A 22,209-nucleotide genomic window follows, 5' to 3' on the forward strand; every position below is an offset into this window, starting at 1 on the left:
ATAGAGAAACTTTATTTATAATGCATGTAGCCATAGGGATCATTGTGCCTTATAACCAATGCAGGGAAATGGCACTGATGATCCCATTTGAATGTATGTACAGTATCTCTGATTTCTTTTTCCCTCAAGAATGTAACAGCTGCATAATGGGGGTAAGGTACAATCAGGGAGATTGCTGGACTTTTCAGGGAGTCAGGGAGATTGCTGCTATTTCAGGGAGTCTCCTGCAGAATGAGGGAGAGTAGGCAACTATGACATAAACTATCTTCATAGATACTACAAAATGTATGTGCTGTGATACTTTGTATATATAAAACTGCCGCACATTATTAAAACCTGCCATGGTTCGCTCTTAGTGGATTTTTCTATTAGTTTAATGAATTATGACAGATCAAGATAAGAAGAAGATACATAACGACGTCACTTAATCTAATATGGGGCTACATTAAATATAACTGCAATAACAACGTAAACAATTAAAAAAGTGGATATGTATAATTCATGACTTTACTAAGCGGACCATATTATTATTATTATTAGTAGTAGTAGTAGTAGTAGTATACTAAAGGCACCACATGTTTAGCATACTAAATGGTCCACACATTATTTATTACGACAGTATGCTAAAGGAGCCACATATTTAATGTTTTATTATGCAGTACAAGGGAAAGTTTTAATATTGATTAAAGCAAAGTGAGCACATTAACTTTTTTTTATTCCCTGGTACCCACTGGCCATTACTGTACCTACATGGGGTCAATGTTAATCACCTGCAATTTGCGTTTTAACCCTCCAAAACCACACAGACAAGAACACTAGTTATTAAAGTCTTTTCACTTACATGGCTCAGTATCTCTCCAATTTTTTCTACAAAAACATTTTCATGTCGGTTCTTGAGCGTTGCATTTTTCATATATTTGCTGTTCTGTGAAGGAAAAAGGAAACAAATGAATTCTCAAAGAATATACATCATCAACAATATAGATATTTTCCACATGTACTGTAGCTCTACTATTATTGTATATTATGATCACTAATGATATCATCAGTGTTTTCTACCCCATCCCAAAGAGATCCTGTCATAAAGTTATATATTGCCATTTTTATTATGTGCTTGGCCATCCACCTCTTTCTTATCTGCCTTCAGTGCCTGTTTGTCTGTGTGTACCCAGTTTGTAAGTTGGTTTAATAACCTGAAGTTAATCAAATCATCAAAATATTCAGAGCAGCACAAAATATTTTAGAAGATTAATCTGTACGATTGATCTGTACGTGGTACAAGTATAAAAAAAAACCTTAGTGGTACTGTGTGTGCATGCCAAAAAATGGGTGTGCTCACATTCCACATGGGGCGTGGCCAATGAAAATGGGGGCATGATACACATATGACCCCAATAGGGCAGTGCCATATATACAAATGTCCCCAACAGTGCCAGATACAAATATGCCCCCAATAGTGGAGTGCTAGATACACATATGCCCCCAATAGTGCCAGATAGACATATGCCCCCACAGTGCCAGATATGCCTCACCAGTGCCAGGTACACGTATGCTCCCACAGTGCCAGGTACACAAATGTTCCCACAGTGCTAGGTACACACATGTCCCCACAGTTCCAGATATGCCATAACAGTGCCCGGTACACATATGCCCCCACAGTGCCAGATACACATATGCCCCCACAGTGCCAGTTACACACATGTCCCCACAGTGCCAGATATGCCACAACAGTGCCAGTTACACATATGCCCCCCCCAGTGCTAGATAGGACATATGTCCCCCAGTGCCAGATATGCCCTCACAGTGTCAGATAGGACATATGCCCCCCAGTGCCAGATGTGCCCACAGTGCCAGGTACACATATGGCTTGTATGTAGGGTTACCACCAAATCCCTTTACTTCTGGACACATATTAATTACACAGGTTTTGTGGCTGATTAAAACGAGGTGAAATGGAGTCTTGAAGTCAGCCAGCCACAGAATCTGTGTAATTAATATGTGTCGAGAATTAAAGGGATGAGGTGGTAACCCTACTTGTATGTGAGAGGAGCAGTGACATGCAATAAGGAGGAGAATAACGACAACCAGTAGGTCACAAAATTGGGGGGGGGGGGGGGATTCTCAGCAGGTTTCCTATGTAAATCATCACAATATGATCTCGCCGGTAGACCACCGAATATTCCCGGAAATTGTAAAATGCCCTTTGGTAAATATACCTACATAACTTAAATCTGCTCAACATTGCTCTTTTAAATGGCTGGAAGGGAACTCCAACAGTTATAGCATATATTGTGCTATACCTAGGAGGTGACTGGTATATCCACAGGCATACAGTGCCACCTGCAGGCTTTAAGTAGAAAAAGCATGCCATAAGGCAGGCATTCCCAACCTCAGTCCTCAAGGCACACTAACAGTCCAGGTTTTAGAGATATCACTGCTTGAACACAGGTGACTTAATTAGTACCTCAGTAATTTTGATTTAAGCAACTGTCCTGATCCCTGGATATCAGCGGAACCTGCACTGTTAGTGTGCCTTGAGAACCATGGTTGGAAATGCCTGCCATAAAGTGTAACCCAAAAAAAGTAATCCATCATCACTAATGACTATATTGATAATGCAGTGATGAATATTTAAGCACTGAATAGTTTTCTCCTTTTAAATATCAATGTCTGCCCGTAGTGGCATGACAATAGTGTGGCAGCTGTGAAGGACATGCAGCATTTGCATAATTTATTAGTAACTAACCATTCTTTGCAACATATAGTACATCCGGAAACTATTAACAGCGCTTCACTTTTTGTACATTTTGTTATGTTACAGCCTTATTCCAAACTGGAATTAATTAATTTCTTTCCCTCAAAATTCTACACACAATAAATTACAATGTGAAAAAGTTTTTTTAAGATTTTTGCAAATTTATTAAAAATAAAAAACTAAGAAATCACATGTACATAAGTATTCACAGCCTTTGCTCAATACTTTGTTGATGTACCTTTGGCAGCAATTACAGCCTCAAGTCTTTTTGAATATGATGCCACACCTATCTTTGGGCAGTTTCGCCCATTCCTCTTTGCGGAACCTCTCAAGCTCTATCAGGTTGGATGGGAAGCGTCATTGCACAGCCATTTTCAGATCTCTCCAGAGATGTTCAATCGGATTCAAGTCTGGGCTCTGGTTGGGCCACTCAAGACATTCACAGAGTTGTCCTGAAGCCACTCCTTTGATAGCTTGGCTGTGTGCTTAGGATTGTTGTCCTGCTGAAAGATGAACCGTCGCCCAGTCTGAAGTCAAGAGTGCTCTGGAGCAGGTTTTCATCCAGGATGTCTCTGTACATTGCTGCATTCATCTTTCCCTCTATCCTGTCAAGTCTCCCAGTTCCTGCCACTGTACAAACATCCCCACAGCATGATGCTGCCACCACCATGCTTCACTGTAGGGATGGTATTGGCCTGGTGATGAGCGGTGCCTGGTTTCCTCCAAACATGACGCCTGGCATTCACGCCAAAGAGATCAATCTTTGTCTCATCAGACCAGAGAATTTTGTTTCTCATGGTCTGAGAGACCTTCAGGTGCATTTTGGCAAACTCCAGGTGGGCTGCCATGTGCTTTTTACTAAGGAGTAGCTTCCGTCTGGCCACTCTACCATGCAGGCCTGATTGGTGGATTACTGCAGAGATACTTGTCCTTCTGGAAGGTTCTCCTCTCTCCACAGAGGAATGCTGTAGCTCTGAAAGAGTGACCATCAGGTTCTTGGTCACCTGCCTGACTAGGGTCCTTCTCCCCCGCACGCTCAGTTTAGATGGACGGCCAGCTCTAGGAAGAGTCCTGGTGGTTCTGAACTTCATCCATTTATGGATGATGGAGGCCACTTTGCTCATTGGAACCTTCAAAGCAGCAGATATTTTTCTGTGCCCTTCCCCAGATTTGTGCCACGAGACAATTTCGGAGGTCTACAGACAATTCCTTTGACTTCATGCTTGGTTTGTGCTCAGACATGTTCTGTCAAGTGTGGGACCTTATATAGACAGGTGTGTGCCTTTCCAAATCATGTCCTATCAACTGAATTTACCACAGGTGGACTCCAATTAAGTTGTAGGAACATCTCAAGGATGATCAGTGGAAACAGGATGCACCTGAGCTCAATTTTGAGCTTCATGGCAAAGGCTATGAATACGTATGTACATGTGATTTCTTCAGGGTTTTTTTAATTTTTTTATAAATTTGCAAAAATCCCCCCAAAACTTTTTTTACATTGTCATTATGGGGTACTGTGTTTAGAATCTTGAGGGCAAAAATGAATTTATTCCATTTTGGAATAAGGCTGTAACATAACAAAATGTGGAAAAAGTGAAGCGCTGTGAATACTTTCCGGATGCACTGTACTGTATGTGACCATGGAACCCTGAAATTTAGTGCAGACTACAGTCTGTTTCCATAGTTACAGATACTGCTAAGAAAGGTCGGTTATTCACGGCCTACAGTTTTGTGAAGTGGAAGCACCAGTTTATTTCTGATATTTCAACAGTCTATTTCACATAGAAGTCATATTTTTAAGTACAAAAAGTGATTCCACACAGTTTTATACCCAATGCATCAATTTTAATTGGTGAAGTTAACATCAAACTATCCTCAGTCCTGATAGTAGTAGGTCATCTTTTAAGTTATCGCCTGCCAGTCTCTCAGGATACCCCTCTTCCCTAGCCCACAAGAAGCTGAATACAGTACAACTGAACATGTAAAGAGACTCTATCTTACCTGTGTTATGGCTTGACTTTGTACCAGGCGCTTTGTACCAGATCCTGCAAACCCAGCACCGTCCTATTAACAGAAAACTATTTCTCATTATTTCTCATAGGACAGATTATGATTTTGGATCAAGAGAATAATTTATCATTTTCCTCCAGCGATAATGCTAGACACAGATTAGAGCATTAACTTTTTCAACTTCATCGACTGTATTTTATTTAGTAGGCACACGGTTCCTACACAGTGTATTATGAACAAATGCCATGAAAACGCTGGAGCGGCTTTTTACATGCAGATGAAGTGTGAAGTCATTGATTTACAGCCTGTGTATTTCATAGTTCTCCAAAAATACTGTACGTGGCAGATCTGGTAACTGGAGAACCCTGAATAAGATTATTCTATGCAACAATATATGGCAGGACACAGCAAAACATTGCGTTTAAATCTAGCAATATTAGACTTAAAATTTATATTCTGACAATAAAATTATTCCCAAAATAAATGCAATGGAACATATTTGTCTTTTTCTATGTTCGAGATGCAATATCAAAATAAAGTGAATGACTTGAATGTCTGTATCAGAAATTTCTTTAAAAAAAAAAGTTTAGGGCAGAGGTTCCCAAACTGTGTGCTGTGGCTCCCTGGGGTGCCTCGGGACACTTGCAGGGGTGCCTTGGATTGGTGGTCCAGGACCAATTCAAATTATTTATGGTCAATATAATAGGCAAAACTAGTGCTAGTAGCTGTCAGTCATAAAATATGGGGACAAACAGAAGCAAATCTTGTCCCTCGCCACACAATTGAGACTAAAGAGGACATAAACACAATCTACTTAATTTAATATTTCTTTCTAAATTTCTCAATAAGAAATTTTTGGCCTAGGTGTTCTGTGAAAAAAATTCAGATACTCTAGGGCACCGTGACTCAAAAAAGTTTAGAAACCACTGGTTTAGGGTATAAGGTTAGTGTGGCAATACTATTTTTTTATATAAAGGCATAAATACCCAGTGACATAATAGGGCTGCACTGTGCCTTGTGCCGACCACACTTCCTAACAGATGACACCATTAAGTCATGAAGGAGGCAGGCCCATCAGCAATGGTAAGAACAGCAGAGCCAGAAGAGTCCTGAGCAGTGCTTAAAGTGGTCCTAGAGAGGTGGTGGAACTCACCCCCATCCCCCATGCCTGTGCAATAAAGGGATTGCGTGCGCCCCAGGCGCATGCCGCAAAAGGGGAATGGTTGCAAAGAAAGGGGCGTGGTCACCCAATAGTATCCCCAATTCAAATTACGCCGGACAGTAGCACAATCTTATTCACATTATACCCTATAGTAGTGTCCCTTATTCATGTTATGATACACATTAGTGCCCCTTATACACAAAGCCCACAGTAGTAGCACCCCAAATACACATAATGCCCACAGCAGTAGTGCCCCTTATACAATGCCTTCAGTAGTGGTGCCCCTTATGCAATTCCCACTATAATGGTAGTGACCACAGTTGTAGTGCCCCTTATGTAGAGCCCATATTATTGGTGCCCCTTATTATTATTATTATTATCCTTTTTTTATATGGTGCCACAAGGGTTCCGCAGCACCCAATTACAGAGTACATATACACATAATCAAAACAGGAAAACAGTGACTTACAGTTTAAGACAATATAGGACAAGTACAGGGTAACTAAGCATAACTACATCAGCAGATGACACTGAGATAAGTATCAGGGGGGCCGAAAACTGAAGGATTTGGGGCAGTTGAGGACTATTAAAGTAAGGAAAGGATAAGCACATGAGGGAAGAGGGCCCTACTTGTGAGAGCTTACATTCTAAAGGGGAGGTGCCCCCAGGAGTAGTGCCCCTTATGACCCCAGGAGTGATGCCCCTTATTAAGTTCCCTCTATGCAATGTCCTCATTAACAGTACCCCCAGTAGTAATGACCCCCCAGTGGTAATGACCCCATGAAGTATTGCCCCCAGTAGTTATGCCCCCAGTCAGCAGTTGTGCCCCCAGTAGATATGCCCCCTATAGTTATGCCCCCAGTAGATATGCTCCCAGTCAGTAGTTATGCCCCCAGTAGATGTGTCCCCAAGTATATATGCCCCCAGTCAGTAGTTATGCCCCCAGTAGATATGCCCCCAGTAGATGTGCCCCCAGTAGATGTGCCCCCAGAAGATGTGCCCCCAATAGATGTGCCCCCAGTCAGTAGATGTGCCCTCAGTAGATGTGTCCCCAAGTATATATGCCCCCAGTCAGTAGTTATGCCCACAGAAGTTGTGCCCCCAGTAGATGTGCACTCTCTAGTTTCGCCACTAGCACACTCACACAAAAAAAAATACTCACCAACCCCAATCCTGCTTCTAGACCATTGCCCTCCCCCTGGTCGCCCGCTCCTCGGAACTATGGGAGAGATATCATGACGTCTCTCCCATAAAGCCGCACAGCTGCACACTGCCAGAGCCGGAAGCTGGAGCTCAAGAGTGAGCTCCTACCTTTGGCTGCTGCTGAGGAAAAGGAGCCGGACGCCCGCTGGTAACAAAATCTCAGCGGGCACCTGACATCTCCCTGGGTTAGGGGAGCCGGAGGAGGCGGAACTGGTTCCGTCTCCAAATGGAATTGACGGAAAATCACATGTGCTCTAGACTCTGGGACTGCACTAGGGTCCCTAGTGCCCAGAGATATAGCGCTGCTGGCTAGAGAGGAGGGGCCCAGACAAAGCCTGCATACGGGCCTCCTCCTCTCTAAAAATGCCCGTGGGACTGTGTACAGGCTCAGTGTGGACCCTCTCTTCTAGGGCCGCACAGTCGAGTCTGGCTTTGTGCCAAAGTCTACTGCACATGTGCAGGTCTCCAGGAACATTGCGTCCGAACTTCTCTATTGCGCATGCACAAATGACTGGGAAAATAACCACTGTGCTGTTTTCCCAATGACCTTTGCTGCTCTACAGCGCTGGCTGATGCAGAAAACCGGAGAGTTAAGTAGGCTATTATTTATGGGTGCAGGGTGTGTGGTGTGGGCCCACCTGGACTCAGAGGCCTGTGTGCACTGCACATGCTGTACCCATTATAGATATGTCAATGCCTTTAACATGATAAGCAGGCACTAGTTTTATAACTAAGGAACTAAGGAGCAAATTCAGAGATGGACGCAGGTCGCTGCATATGCAGCCAGATCTGCGTTCATCGCCTTCCGATGCGTTCACAATCTAAGTTTGACTCCCGCCCACTGTGCTGTCAGGCGGTCAGCTGCCATTTTTTTTAATCGGAGCGGCTGCGTGTGATGTCATACAGCTGACCTGAAAACAATCACGGTCAGCCCCTGTTCATCCCACTCTGCCCCCCTAATGCCGTGTCGCCGCCACGCGAATGCCTGCCACTGTCAATCACATTGCGGTTGCATCCATCAGGGATGCGACCGCAATGTGTGTGGTCACGCAGCTGTAATGCGGCCGATGCGTATGCGCAGTTTGCTTCCATCAGCAAACTGCGCTGCAGGCCGCATCAGTGGCTGGGTCTGAATGGCACCCTATGAGCTCATAGGGATTAACACCATACAGTGTTCCAGAGACAACAGTCGTGACTGCATGTTAAATTGTACACAGCATGCAATAGGAAAATAGGATACTAAAATATTATGGTCACAATTCTACGAATTCATACAGTTACTAAGTGGTTAAAGAAGCAATAGTCTGTTATTGTGACATAAACGCAGATAATACTCACATGTTCCCAGGACTGATATTGTGCCCGTGGCATTGTATTAGAGACGGGTCGTCGAACTGCTTCCTTTTCCTGAAACAAGATTACATATTATATATCTTGTCTGTGTCTTGTCTAGTAGTCTGTGAAGTCACTGTAGCTGGCTTTCTGTTTAAATATGACCACAGTTTACACTCACATGTTCCCAGGATTTATATTGTGCCTGTGGCAATGTACTAGACATGGATCGTCCAACTGCTTCCTTATCCTGAAACCAAAATATGTATTGTCATTAATAAAACCTTATTCAACGTGCTATTATATAGTCTCACTGTTTTTATATAAAACAATTAGCCAAGAACTGCATGGATAAAAATACTATAATGTCTCCAGTTATCAAACTGGTTCACATTGGATCACAATCATCAGTTATAACAACACCTCAGACAAGATATATGTGCCAGTGTAAAGGTGTAAGAATCATCTATATAGTGGTGCATTTCTTTGATACCATATTTTAGATGGAAGCCTTATATCCCGATTCCCTACCCTGCTGTTGGGCATACTGCTCCTTCCATTTCTTGTACTTGTTACTTACACCCCCACACAGTGCGCAATATGTAATATAATAGCCTGCACTATGAGGCCGTTCTGGAATTTCTGCGAGTCCCGACGTATTTCTAAATAATTTTACAGGTTTGCCTTGCACATCGTAGGCTATTACACATTGCCCGAAATGTTCTCATTAACATAATCACACAGTCACTGTCCCCGGGCTAGAGAAGTGCACTCATCTCCTGAAATAATCGGTGCTGATGTGAATAATCTGCTGATCTGATACACATCCCTATTAAAATGTGAGATAAGAAAAAAAAAAAAAATACCCTGTGGTACAGTGAACCGTCTGCTCTAATGCACGCATCTGGCCTGAATCTGAGTCATACACAATCCAAAAAGTGATGGGCGTTCCTTGGCGGTGAGTGGCAGGTGAAAAGAAATGCACACAAAAATGGGCCATTCAGTGGGCATGTTATGGGAATATCTCTGGGGTGTCACTGTCAATGCAAGTGCCTGCATTCACAGCCCACAGCTGCAAGCAAAGGAGGCCATGGTAAGATGGAGAAATTGCACCTGTCATAGGGCAGTTGCAATTTGCAATGGTGCGATGGTGGCATATAAGGATGCACCAATCGGTATTATCGATAACAGCGGTAAAACAGATGTACAGAAGGGAAGAAGTTTGTGGCAGCATTTGCATAAACTCACAGGCAGGCGGCTGACAATAGACACTGCTGCATGCGCTTTTGTGCGCAACTCAGAACCACGCCTATCTTCTTTTAGTCCTAATCATTTCATAGCAGTTTACACCCAAATGTGCAGTAGATGAAGAATAAATGCAATAGGTGCTCTGGACCTAGTCAAATAGCTCAGTAGCAAACTCTGATACACACGGGGATATATTTAAGAAGTGGCAGCTTTTATAAGCCACCACTTCTCGGAGGGTTGGAGCTGATCATTGAAATGTAAACACGCTGGGCTTTACACTGTATGTTAGTGCCACTTTACATTTTCAGCTCCAACGCCGGGAAGAGATGGCATAAAAAAGCCACAGCTTCATAAATATAGCCCACAGAGATAATTTAATCCTGAACAAATGAGTGCTCCAATAAATCCAGTAGATTGTGATATTGAAAAAAAAAAAATAAATTACAAATAAGCGTTTCCAAAATGATAGCAAATATGTTTATATTATGAACAATTTTATTGGAAAATCACATAGCAACTACAGAAATAAACCGGATCCAGTTCCTCTTTCTCTCTCTTATAATAGAGACCACAGGAGCAGGCTAAGGAAGGAAGAGAAGGCTATAAACACGCAAAGCAGAGTAGCCATCCGGTCAAAGAATGTTTAAAATTCTGTTTTAAAGCACCCTGGAGAGGGGGAATTGGGACTGTCCATTAGAAATACATGTATCGCAATCTATTGGATTTCCACAGTAAACTGGACAACTCATTAGGGCTCCCTTGTGAAAATGCAAATGATGTTGTCCCATGCCTACATTGTGCAAATGGACTTGTCAACCGAAATGGCCACATCAGCGTAATGGCCGTCCCACAGGCAGACCAGAATCATTCCTTGCTGAGTGCAGATTGGGCATTAGTGCACCTACATTTCATCCACATGCAGAAACAACATTCGAGATGGATTGGCACCTTTACATTGGCACTCTAACGAGCAATAATTTGCTGTACATAGTGCAGTGTGACAGAGATCATATAGTGTTACCTTTGTGGCAAGGGGAAGGTTTCCATTTCCATTGCTGATGAGAGTACCGGGGCTTGCCTGCTGATACATTACAGAATGAATATTGTACATATTATAAGGTCTCATGTAGTATTACTGAAATAGTTATTTTCACACAAATAAGTTTCATGACAATTTATATGTAATAGGTGACCTTGTACAATTCACACTTTTATACAATAGGAAATCTTGACATAGGTTGCTACTGAAATTGAATTATCTCCTGTATTATGGATGTCAAAGACATACAATGAGGCGGCAGCTGAACTGGTATTTCCGAGAAGGCAGCTCAGTAAGGACTAGTAACATTGCTGAGGCATGACTCATTGGTTCTTGGTGACAACAACCTCCTTGCCCACTCTATGGAATTCCCTTCCTCTGTACTTTTAGATACCCTGAAGAAATAAGGCACCCCAAATAAGAGAACCTGATTTGGATTATACACTGTAGTAACTGTAGCAGGAAATTTAAATGTCCACAGCTACAGTAAATCAGATTAATGACAGGAGTAGATGGCAGGCCAACAAGATGAGCTCCTGCAGGGTACGCCAAACTTTTATTAATAAAAAAAATATATAGATTACAGTATGTCTATATACATTTTATCAGTACTACACCAAATTCAGAGATTTCCCTTTTCTTCTTCATGATTGATGTCTGCAGTACAAAAGCCCCTGACACAGTGGTACTGTATTATGATTGCTAACTCATCATGAAGATTGGGAACATCCTTACGATCACACCTACTTGACTCAGTGCACTAGCTCCTTCCTCATTATACTGGATCAGGGTTTGGTTGCCTTCATCGTGCGCCAGCATGTGTGCATGTTTCTTTATGCCAGAGCCCCAGAGAAAAATGAGCAACAATAAAGCCACTGTCAAAGGATAAGAAATATATCAGAGGTCAAGCACCATCCAGACAACATCAGAGCTCAAGCACACAACTACATTATACATACGTAGAAACAGAAGCACAGTTCCAATGATAGCACCAATGGCCCCTCCGCCCATCTGGTGTGATGCAGGCATCAACCTTTCACAAGTGTGTCCATCTGGACAGGTGCACACTCTCACATTTAGGACTTGTTGGCTAAAAGAACCCTGCCTATCATAAATGTTCATGGGTACTGTGTAGTTGCCCCTCAAGAGACTTGGCGCTGCGATTTCAATAGAATCATCTGCAAAAATAAATAAATAATAATAATAGAGTCAAAACTCAATCAGATCAATCCTGGGAATTTAGACAACCAGACATGACTGTTCTGTCCCTTTACAATCACAAGCTTCAAAGCATTTATGAAATTAAATGGTTTGTTTCACATAAAATATGTGAGATACAAAGAATAAAACACTTATATTAATATCAGTTGGTGTTAAAAGTGATATCTTCCACATATTTTGGTGGTTAGTTATCACTTAATACCATTTAAACGTTTTAATTTATATTTTATCGCTATCCTACTGGACACTCCATCTTAATCCAGTAGCATTTTATGCCAATGAAACAATTTAGGTACAAAAAAGGTTGACAGGTCGCCCACGGGTAATAACATGCTACATGCTGTTGAATGTCATAAAGGCTGAGAATAGTCCATAGCATATACTCAATCATTTAAAATCTTCATAGCTGACATTTAATTGGAAACTAACCAGAGTTTTGTCTGACTTGCCAGTTATTCTTCATATTTCTAGACTGATCTGTGACTTCAAATATAAATGGTTTAGAATATGGATCCAGGTCTTTGTCTTCAGCTCCAACGACAAAGGACGTCCGATTCCCCTGCTCGCATGTCTCCAGGTATGGTGTGATCAGCCGTGGTGTGTTGTCATTGATGTCAGACATGTACAGAAGTACTGTACCAGTTCCAGTTCCAGGTGGTTCACCTAGAGGGAGTTAAACAACAAAATCACTTGTCTCAGTGAGGCTACATAAAAACATAAGAAGGGTCATTAAAAATTGTTATCTTTCTTATGGCTATTGCGCAACCACACGGATGTATATCAACTATTTTGTTCATAACTGTATGCAGATAGTCTGATATGACATTGCATGCCCTATTGTAAGCTGAATGTGTACTTTCCCAATGCATTTACATGATATAAGTCTTAAACTTAAGCTGGCAATACACCTACAGCTTTATTGTCAGATCTGGCTGGTTGGAATGAAAATCAGGTAATGGATGAGAGCAAACAATTGACCATTTGCTTCCAAACACTGGAAAACAGACAAAAATGGGCAATCAGACAAATTGGTTAAATCCACGTCCGTTTTTGTCAGTTTTACGGCATTTAGGAGCAAATGGCCAACTGTTATTTGCGCTCATCCATTACCAGGTTTTCATTCCAACCATCCAGATCTGACAATAAATCTTTAGGTGTATCGGTAGCATTAGACTATGCCTCTTAGTAACATCAAGGGCTCTTTCTGGCGGCCATTTTCCTAGGGTGAAGTGGTTTGTGTAACCATCATGGAGGGAAATCAGGGCTGGGATAATGTTGCAGAGGGTGTTTGTGAGCAGGAGGACTAATTAGTATTCACATTGACTGTAGGTTCTGATTAACCCTCCCACTAATACCCCCATTTCACAGCCATTTCAAAATGCTGAGCAAAGACTTTGCTGCTTATGTAATAATACAGACTTAAATCCCTATTACCTTAGAACTGAGATTGTACCCTTACATACTGTAGCCGACAACTGTCCCTAATTTCAAAGGAAGGTTCTAGTTCTTAACGATTTGTCTTGGGTAACTTAATAAATTTAGATATACACCCTTGTTTCAGTACTAAATAGCTTCATAGTACAAATATAAATACTAGCGCTTGTGAATATTATACTTAAAAAACTTATATAAGATAATGCTAGACGGTTAGATACAGTTTTAAGAGTGTTTTTTTTTATTTGTAATTATTATAATTTTGTAATTATTGTAGATTTAAAATATGGCAGAATTCATAAAAATCCCCAGCTTCCTCAGTAGCACATTTATTGGGGACAGCATACTTTCGGGCCACGCCAGCCATCAGACGTGCCTTTAGGAGAAGGTCCTAGTCCATATGGTGATCATCAATGGAGTAAGAGATGTAATGTAATGTGATTTCTATGTATTCTGCCATATTTTAAATCTACAATAATTACAAATTAAAAAACACTTTTTAAATTGTATCTAACCATCTAGCATTATCATATATATATATATATATATATATATATATATATATAATCTTTTAAGTATATTATTCACAATTGCTGGTATTTAAATTTGTATTTATCTTTGCACTATAGTGTATTCAGTAAGGGGCCTCACAACCCCTTTTCCAGCTTCTTAATTGACAGCGCACCTCTATTCTTTTTCTAGTTGTACTTAACTTCATAGTACGCTTTATGTTATTTGTACTTCTGTATTTCTCACATCCTTTTGTTTGTTATTTCATAGGCTTCATAAGCTACTATTTATTGAGAAGATTTTTTTTATGGCAGTAAAATTACATAACAACCAAGTTAAATAAACAGATCTTGATCGAAGTTGTAATGTTCCAATGTGCATCTAGGCAATAGAACATGAAATGCTTAAATGCACCTGGTTATGAATATGAATTTTGTTTTTTTAAGTCACAACTATCGCATGCCCTAAGGTAGATAGCTGTAGCACCTTTAATTTGCTTTCTGCCCATTTTAGTTAATTTAAATATAACAGGCTTCGTTTAGAGATTGATGCATTTTCTCCCTGAGCGAATGCCTAAAAACTTTTTGCACAAACTGCAGACTGACATGTTTGACACCCTGGCTTCAATGAAAGCCAATGGACACTGTTATGTGGGAGGCTGCCACCAGGTGAAGCCACTGAGCACAAAGTACTCCCATACAGTATATCATATACAAATGAATGCCGTAAGTTTGTTAGAACAAACAAGTGCAATACACAATCCTATTTCCTTCATAGCATGTCATATTTAGTTTATGCAAATATCTAGCACACATAATTATTCTTTATAAATGTAATAACCTACTCTCAGTGTTAATTTTAACAAGGATTTTAAATTTAGTTTTACTTTACATTGTTTTAGTTAAGATTTAGTCAGTGGATCTCAGTTTTCAGTTTAGTCTAATTTTAGTCTAATCTTATTCCTGAAATAAACTGTAGTGAAAAAATACTTTTAGTCCAAATTTTCATCAACAAAATTAACAGATAGGAAGCCTTTTTGAGAAAAAGTTTGATATAAGAGTTGACTTAAATGCATTTTGAGCTGAGATACAGATACTATTGAGTGTTGAAGATAATTGTGCTGCTAAAGTGTAACTGTTTTCATTGTGCCGTATTATTGAAAAGTTTAAGCTATATTTTTATGGAATCAAGACAGATGAGCGTTATATGCTAATTCTATTATCTTTGGCTTATTGTGGATTACATCCATTTACTGTAATGGGACAATGACCATCTAGCAAGAGAGTTCTCCAATGAAAGAACTCTGTTCACTTTAAAGTAAATTACTGCTCAGGTTGGGGTTTTGCTAGTCTGCTGAGTAATGATCTATTTTGCTATTCAATTATATATGTGTTATTGAGAAAGTCACTGTGTTTTTACAATACAGTATCTTGAAGTAAATGAGAAAACATGTTTTCTATAGATATACTGTATAACTAAAGAGGTGCTGCAGAGATTAGGATAAAGAAGTCTCTGACTATTTGACTACTAGATAGAATTATTGCGTATTGCCTATTTACTACCGTTTTGCTAGCTATTGTCATATATTTGTTTCCTATTGCCTATTAGTTGTCTGGTAAACCTTATTTTTTTCCCATACGTTGTTCCCTGGAAACACATAGTCTTACTACCCCTTTAATAAATCTACTACATCACAGGTTCTCAAACTCGGTCCTCAGGACCACACACAATGCATGTTTTGCAAGTAACCCAGCAGGTGCACAGGTGTATTAATTACTCGCTGACACATTTTAAAAGGTCCACAGGTGGAACTAATTATTTCACTTGTGATTCTGTGAGGAGACCGGCAAAACATGCACTGTGTGGGGTCCTGAGGACCGAGTTTGAGAACCTGTGTACTACATTATTCTATTCATCAAGACTGTCACGCTAAATCATTTTACTGTGTGTATAGGGCTAACCCCTTTGCTACAGCCTGAGAAGGTTGAGCTTGTAGAGTCATTTGCCATAGAAGAAGGAAGATCCACCGGACATAACATCTCAACTATAAGGTACTATCCAGTTAAAAAAAACACTGGTTGAACTGATAAGTAATGGGTATTACACCAGATCGTAGCTTTCACAACAGCATACAGAGGTTCCGGACACTTCTGCACATCCATTTGTGTAGAAGAGATTCTAGTGCTTGCAGCCTTGACAAAGAGTAATGCATACCCTCCAACATGACCCACCACACTAGGTACAAAATGCTTTGTTTCTGGACTTCCCTCTTAATTTATTATTGCCATCACCTGTGAAGAAACAGCTTTCTTATCATTTAACTAGTTCAACACAGGTGATGGAAATCATAAATTAAGAGGGAAGTCCAGAAACAGAGCATTTTGTACCTAGTGGGGCGGGTCATGTTGGAGGGTCTGGTAATCTACTTGAAATGCTTTGGGACTACAGAGGGAGCTATTGGCTGACAAGCACCAGAACTTTGCAAGCACCAGAATCTCTGCTACGCAAACGTATGTGCAGAGGTGTCCGGAACCGCTGTATACTGCATGCTGTTGTGAAAGGTATGATCTGGTATAGTCCCCATTACTTATCAGTTCAGACAGTGTTTTTTTAACCAACAAACTATTTTACTTATTTTCTGATTGCTAAATAATTGTTGCTCTTGTATGTGGGAGTTACCCATGACGTAACATCATACACAACTAGAGGAAGAGTTCTGATCCATCCAGCACTTTCAAAAATTCATTAAGGGAAGTATCCCTTTATTCATTCTATATAATCATTTGTACTATTTATTTGCACCTGGCACTGCATACATTCATTAATTGAAACTAGTAACTTCTTTGAGAGGTATAGTTTTCGTATTTAGCGGCACTAGTGCCCAAATTTTCTCCTATTTTTTACATAAACCATTACTTTTAGGTTCTTGGGTGGAACCCTGAGAGATGTTTAGGCAGCTCTGGGCCTTTGCGCCTACAGTGTTCTTCCATTTCACATTACCCAACATATATGTTGTTTATCTTCTTTCTTGATGTACTCCATCTGGTAAATGACTGTGACTTGACATACAATAATATAGCCAGGAAACGAATGAATGAAGTACTATTTACTGGAACTGTTTGTAAAGTAAAAAGCCAATCAGAAGCAGCTTGATAGCCCCTCACTTCATCATCATGATGGAATATCTTTATACCAAGCAGTTTAGCTTCTTAAAATATTTACCTGGAAATGCATCTTAGTCTCAGTAGGTCACTTTTCCAGAGGTTTTGTGGCTGTAATGGCATTGGTCGAGATTCCAGAGGTCAGCATACTGACCCCGGGATCCCAGCCACCAGAATGCTGCCGGGGGGCGTACACAATGGAACCCCTTGCGGGTTCGATGGCTCACTGCACTCACCACAGGTTCTATTGCCAGTCTATTGGTGTCATGGACACCCACGAGTGGGAATAGTCCCTGTGAGTCGGCATGCCGACTGTCAGAATTGTCAGCGGTCAGCATTCCCAGCGTTGGTATCCTGACCGCTGGGACCCCGACCGCTGGCAAATCAACTACATCCCTTCCAGAGGGCATGTTAAATTTATATCTTACATACCCTTAATACGTTCAACTATCGCCTGCCTGCCCTCGTCCATATCTCCATATGTAAGCAGCTGCAAGTGTAAGATATGCAGAAATCTATAGGCTACATAGAGGTATTGTGGTTTACGTGTGCAGTATGGAAATTAGAGCTTTGACACACAAAACTGTACAAATGTCCAGCTCTAAATGAAACCCCACATCTGCATAATAAAATCTTTTGATTCTTAGACTAACTCACAAAAGTGAGTAGATCTCAATGTATAATGGGCCTTATTCAGTTAGGCCTGCTAATGCAATGTGATCGTATTATGGCCTGTTTAGACTCACTGCGCACGAATTGACAGGCAGAGGCGTTCACGGGGAGGATGGGGGAGATGACTCAGCGATGCGGGTGCGGCGTTGTGGGGGAGTGGTGTTGGAAACGGAGACAGGTTCAGGGCGGCCGCATGTGATGTCAAACGTGGCCGATGTAACGAGGAAATAGCGGCGTCCCGAATGTTTTCACAGTAAGGTTGCACAGACTTATTCAGTGATGCGATCGCATCACTGGCAGCCATTAGCATGCTATGTGTCATTGACCTGTGCTGGGCGGCCCCAACATGCAATTGTCAGCAGATGCAGTTTTGCAGTTCAGCAGCACAGGGCAATGACACCCAGCATGCTAAATTAGCAAATCTGCAACTGAAGCTGAATAAGGTCCAATGTCCATTATTATATACATCAATATTCCCTATCACAAAAGGAATCTTCTTGCTATGTAGAGCTGTGAGCAGCACTGTAAAGCCTTGTGCAAAAGCATTTGGTGGACAGAAAAAAAAGAATGGCTTTGACATTGGGTCATCCATTGTAAATGAACCCACTGAGTGTAGGCACCATGTGAGAACTGTTCTTTCCTTCCTGGCAGAAATAGAAGCACAGCTAACAGTATATTTACAGTTTAACACTTTTGCGACAACACAAAACTACAGTCTACAATTTGAACATTGAGCCTGGTTTAGGATTGCATGAAATAAAGCTGTCTGTCATACAGATGGGTCCACAGTTATCTTGACTAGTTTTCTGTGCCTAGGCACAACATGACTTATTAGCATAAACCATTCATCTATTGTTCTCAGCTGCAATACAATACAGAGAACAATACAGCAGGGGATTAAGTCATTACAGCAGGGGATTAAGTTCGACTGGCCAGTCTCAGTTAATCCTATTAAAGGTCACGATAAATGTGGACCCACCTGTACTTGCCTACCTTTCAATTCTCCTTACTGGGAGAAGCCCAGAGAGGAGTTGCTGCACAGCACTACAGGGGGGCGGGACCAACCTTGCACATCATTATGCCCCACCCCCAACTCAACAAAATCCCGCAATTCGTGGGTCCATGCTGATGTGGCAGAGCTATAAATGATGCCATTCACAAAATTTTAGTCACATCTCCTCCATATGGACCAGCAATTTCCCATTTAATCTCACCATCCTGCCCACTTCACTGGGAACTCCACTTCCAGGGGTGCTGGGGACTACCCGCAAAATAGTGAGTTTCCCACAACTTCCAGGGACGTAGGTAAATTTGCTGTATGTGCAGTGGTGCAAAACTGAAACACAGAGGGGCTGGTTCTGAGTTTATTGCAAAGTGGCTGTTTTTGCATGATAACACGAAAGCCTGATTCATTACATTATGCTATTGTGAGTTTCCATAGGGTTAATGCAAGAATCCATGCAGCTTCTAGACAGAAGAAACACCACCCACTGTTTATACATCCACAGGCACAACCATCATCATTAGCATTGGCACCTGCAAGAGATCTGCCTGAAACAGGCTTGCTTCTCTTCCCCATATGCATGACTCAGAATAGCACAGAACTCAAGCTACATGCAAACAACACTCCCATGACATGCCCACAAGATAGAACAGCTCCGTGGGATTACATTGTTGCCACCCAGTTTCCGCCCCAAAACGCCCATATGACGGAATGATAGATCTGGTAAAGATGCATCTAGATCAGAATAGGACGGAAATATGCTACTGAACCCTTGTGGAGCCATATAAATAAAGGACAATAATAATAATAATATGAAAAAAATGGGTACATTTGCATCTTCAGATGCTCTGTGTTAAAAAAAACTCGCTATTTGTGTCAGTGCAAAGAGATCCGTGCGACTTAAGGTGGGTACACACTATTAGATATATCTGCAGATCAATTGATCTGCAGATATATCTATGTACGGATCGGGCAGTGTGCTGTGCATACACACAGCCCGATCCGTCGGGGGACTGACGTCATGAACTGGGCGGGCGGGCGCACCTGTCAATCACCGCCGGCCGCCGCAGCATGTGTACGGGCGGTCGGACGACCGCCCCGTACACACACAGCGACGGGCCAATATATCGTTAGATATATTGGCTGTCGGCTGTGCTGCGCGGCCGACGCGATATGTCTGTGAACGACAGAGTTCACAGACGTATCGCCCGTACACACTGGCCGACGGTCCCGCGATGTATCGGCCGTTCAAGAGAACGGCCGATACATCGACCAGTGTGTACGGGCCTTTAGAATCAACACCTGAGCATCTATATATAAAATTGCATGCACTAGTGGAAGGATTACATACGTAATCTCGCCGGGTGGGATGCCGACTGTCAGTATCCCGACAGCAGCATCCCGCCCAGCAGAATGCTGCCAGCAGAGCGAGAGTGGTCCGAGTCCTCTTGCGGGCTCGGTGGCGAACTGCGCTCGCCATAGGTTCTATTCAGACCCTATGGGTGTTGAGGACACCCACAAGTGGAAATAGCCCCTGGGCGCTGGTATACCGGTCGGCAGCATTGTCGGCTGGCGGGATTCCGGCGTCAGCATCTTGACCGCCGGGATCCCGACAGCCAGCAAATTGAACGGATCCTGTTGTGACCACTGTGCTAGGACAGCAAGATGAGAGATCATAACATGCAAGTGTAGTACATTAATATGCCATTAGAGTTACAAATCCAGCCATATTCGTGAACAAAAAAGGGACATTCACTACTGTTTGCATTCAGGACCTCAGTGCTGCGCTTTGGACTTCCGCTAAGTGGAATACCCAACCACCGACATCGAACTTGTAATTATCTACCTAAACTCTGGATTACCTTTGCTGAAAGGTGATGCGGTTACATTACCGGCAGTCGGGATCCCAGCGGTCAGGATGCCAATGCCGTAATTCAGACATCTATCAATGCCGACACACGCAATCTCGACAATGAGGGTCTATTCCCACTCGTGGGTGTCCACCCACTCACAAGGCAAGTGCAGAGAGCCACAAGGGGCTTCATTGCGCTCGCACCCCTGCCGTCATTCTCGCGGCCGGGATCCTGACTCCAAGCCCCAACCTGCTGAAAGGCTTGCTCAACGTGCATAAAAATGTCTAAATTGTGGCCCAGAGCAGTGCAAACACAGGATTTCTAGAGGGGGGTTTCCCAAATGCAATCCGAAATCTCCCACTCTCTGGAACATTGGAGCAAGTGCAGGAGTCTGAGGGAGCCGTAGAAGAACCTAGCAACGACCCTGGACATTAATGTAAACATCAGTCTTTTTTATACAATGGATACTGTATAGAGTACAGTATTAATATTTAACACTATAGATGGTTTATAGTATAGGCTGTATCAAACATTTAAATAATATAAGTAAGATAAGTGGACAGGAAACATAATAAATACCATACCATAATAAATAAATACACAATAATAGAACCAGTACTGCATTTTCTAAGCACACATTCTCCCATCTGTCAAAGTCAAAAAAATATTACATAGAGAGAGCATACAAACCACACACATTTAAGTCGCTATACTTGCAAATATGCGCAGCGAGGACAGCAATATATGGAAACACACGCATTTGCTCGGACATGGCACGGAGATGGATTCGACACTTATTTCATACAGTACATAATTATAATAATATCAAGCACCAGACATCATGTTTGGTATTAAAACAACCAGCTCAATGCGTAGATTAATTTGATACTTGTTATTAAGTTGTGGGACATTGTAGCCGATAGATATGATTGAATGTATAAAAGCTAAAATCACTTTGTTGGGAACAATGGATGATCAAGCAAATCCTTTACTAAGATTTTCAGGGCTGAACCTGATTAGCATATACAAAGGAGAGAGAGAGACCCCTCCCCTAGGAACAGACACACAGGAGGATAGTTCCTGTCTGGGGGGGGTTGGGGTCAGTGTTGCTGGTTGCCACAGAGAGCAGATGTGATGTGGGTGCACTCAGAACAGGGGTCTCAGAAGCATGGCTGGATCATCGCCAGGCATAAAAGGCTAAGTATCATAATCTCAATATCTCATGGCTTATTGGCATAGAGTAGTTTTAAATGTGTGTTTTGTGGTGGGGTAGTTGTGGAATGATGGGTAAGCATAGAGTGGTTGGTTTGGAGAAACAAATGGCTTGGGGATGGTGAGGCTTGCGCAGCTGTGTGAATGTAACCTGTTTGTGCCCTGTGAAGTATTTAGATTGTTTGGAATTGTAAAATCAGAACATATGCGTTGTTTTGAGGCTTGGACATTTTGGAATAAATGGAGTCTTGTGTTTTCTGCTATGTGATTGTGGTGTAGTAGAGAGTGCCATGTGTTTGGGCCTGCAAATCTAAAATGGCTGCTGCCGGGTATTTTCCCCTCCCCCTTTCAGCCATGTGGTGTAGTCTTTGGAATCAAGTGGAGTTTTCCCAAA

The 22,209-nt window shown here is 41.8% G+C and overlaps 1 protein-coding gene across 2 annotated transcripts in view; it reads right to left on the reverse strand.

The window, feature by feature from the left end:
- Positions 1-22,209, reverse strand: part of LOC135055367 (cadherin-like protein 26) — a 235,248-nt gene that overhangs the window by 18,337 nt on the left and 194,702 nt on the right. The window contains exons 11-18 of one of the 2 annotated variants that reach the window (XM_063959336.1): positions 12,400-12,633; positions 11,709-11,927; positions 11,497-11,624; positions 10,732-10,788; positions 8,644-8,712; positions 8,469-8,537; positions 4,757-4,819; positions 842-925 (exon numbers count right to left, since the gene is read on the reverse strand). In XM_063959336.1, coding sequence (XP_063815406.1) covers positions 842-925; positions 4,757-4,819; positions 8,469-8,537; positions 8,644-8,712; positions 10,732-10,788; positions 11,497-11,624; positions 11,709-11,927; positions 12,400-12,633 — 923 coding nt within the window. Of the gene's footprint in view, positions 1-841; positions 926-4,756; positions 4,820-8,468; positions 8,538-8,643; positions 8,713-10,731; positions 10,792-11,496; positions 11,625-11,708; positions 11,928-12,399; positions 12,634-22,209 lie in introns of both variants that reach the window. The other variant, XM_063959335.1, reaches the window with a different exon arrangement.

This window comes from Pseudophryne corroboree, chromosome 3 (assembly GCF_028390025.1).
Source record: "Pseudophryne corroboree isolate aPseCor3 chromosome 3, aPseCor3.hap2, whole genome shotgun sequence".
Taxonomy (NCBI): Eukaryota; Metazoa; Chordata; class Amphibia; order Anura; family Myobatrachidae; genus Pseudophryne; species Pseudophryne corroboree.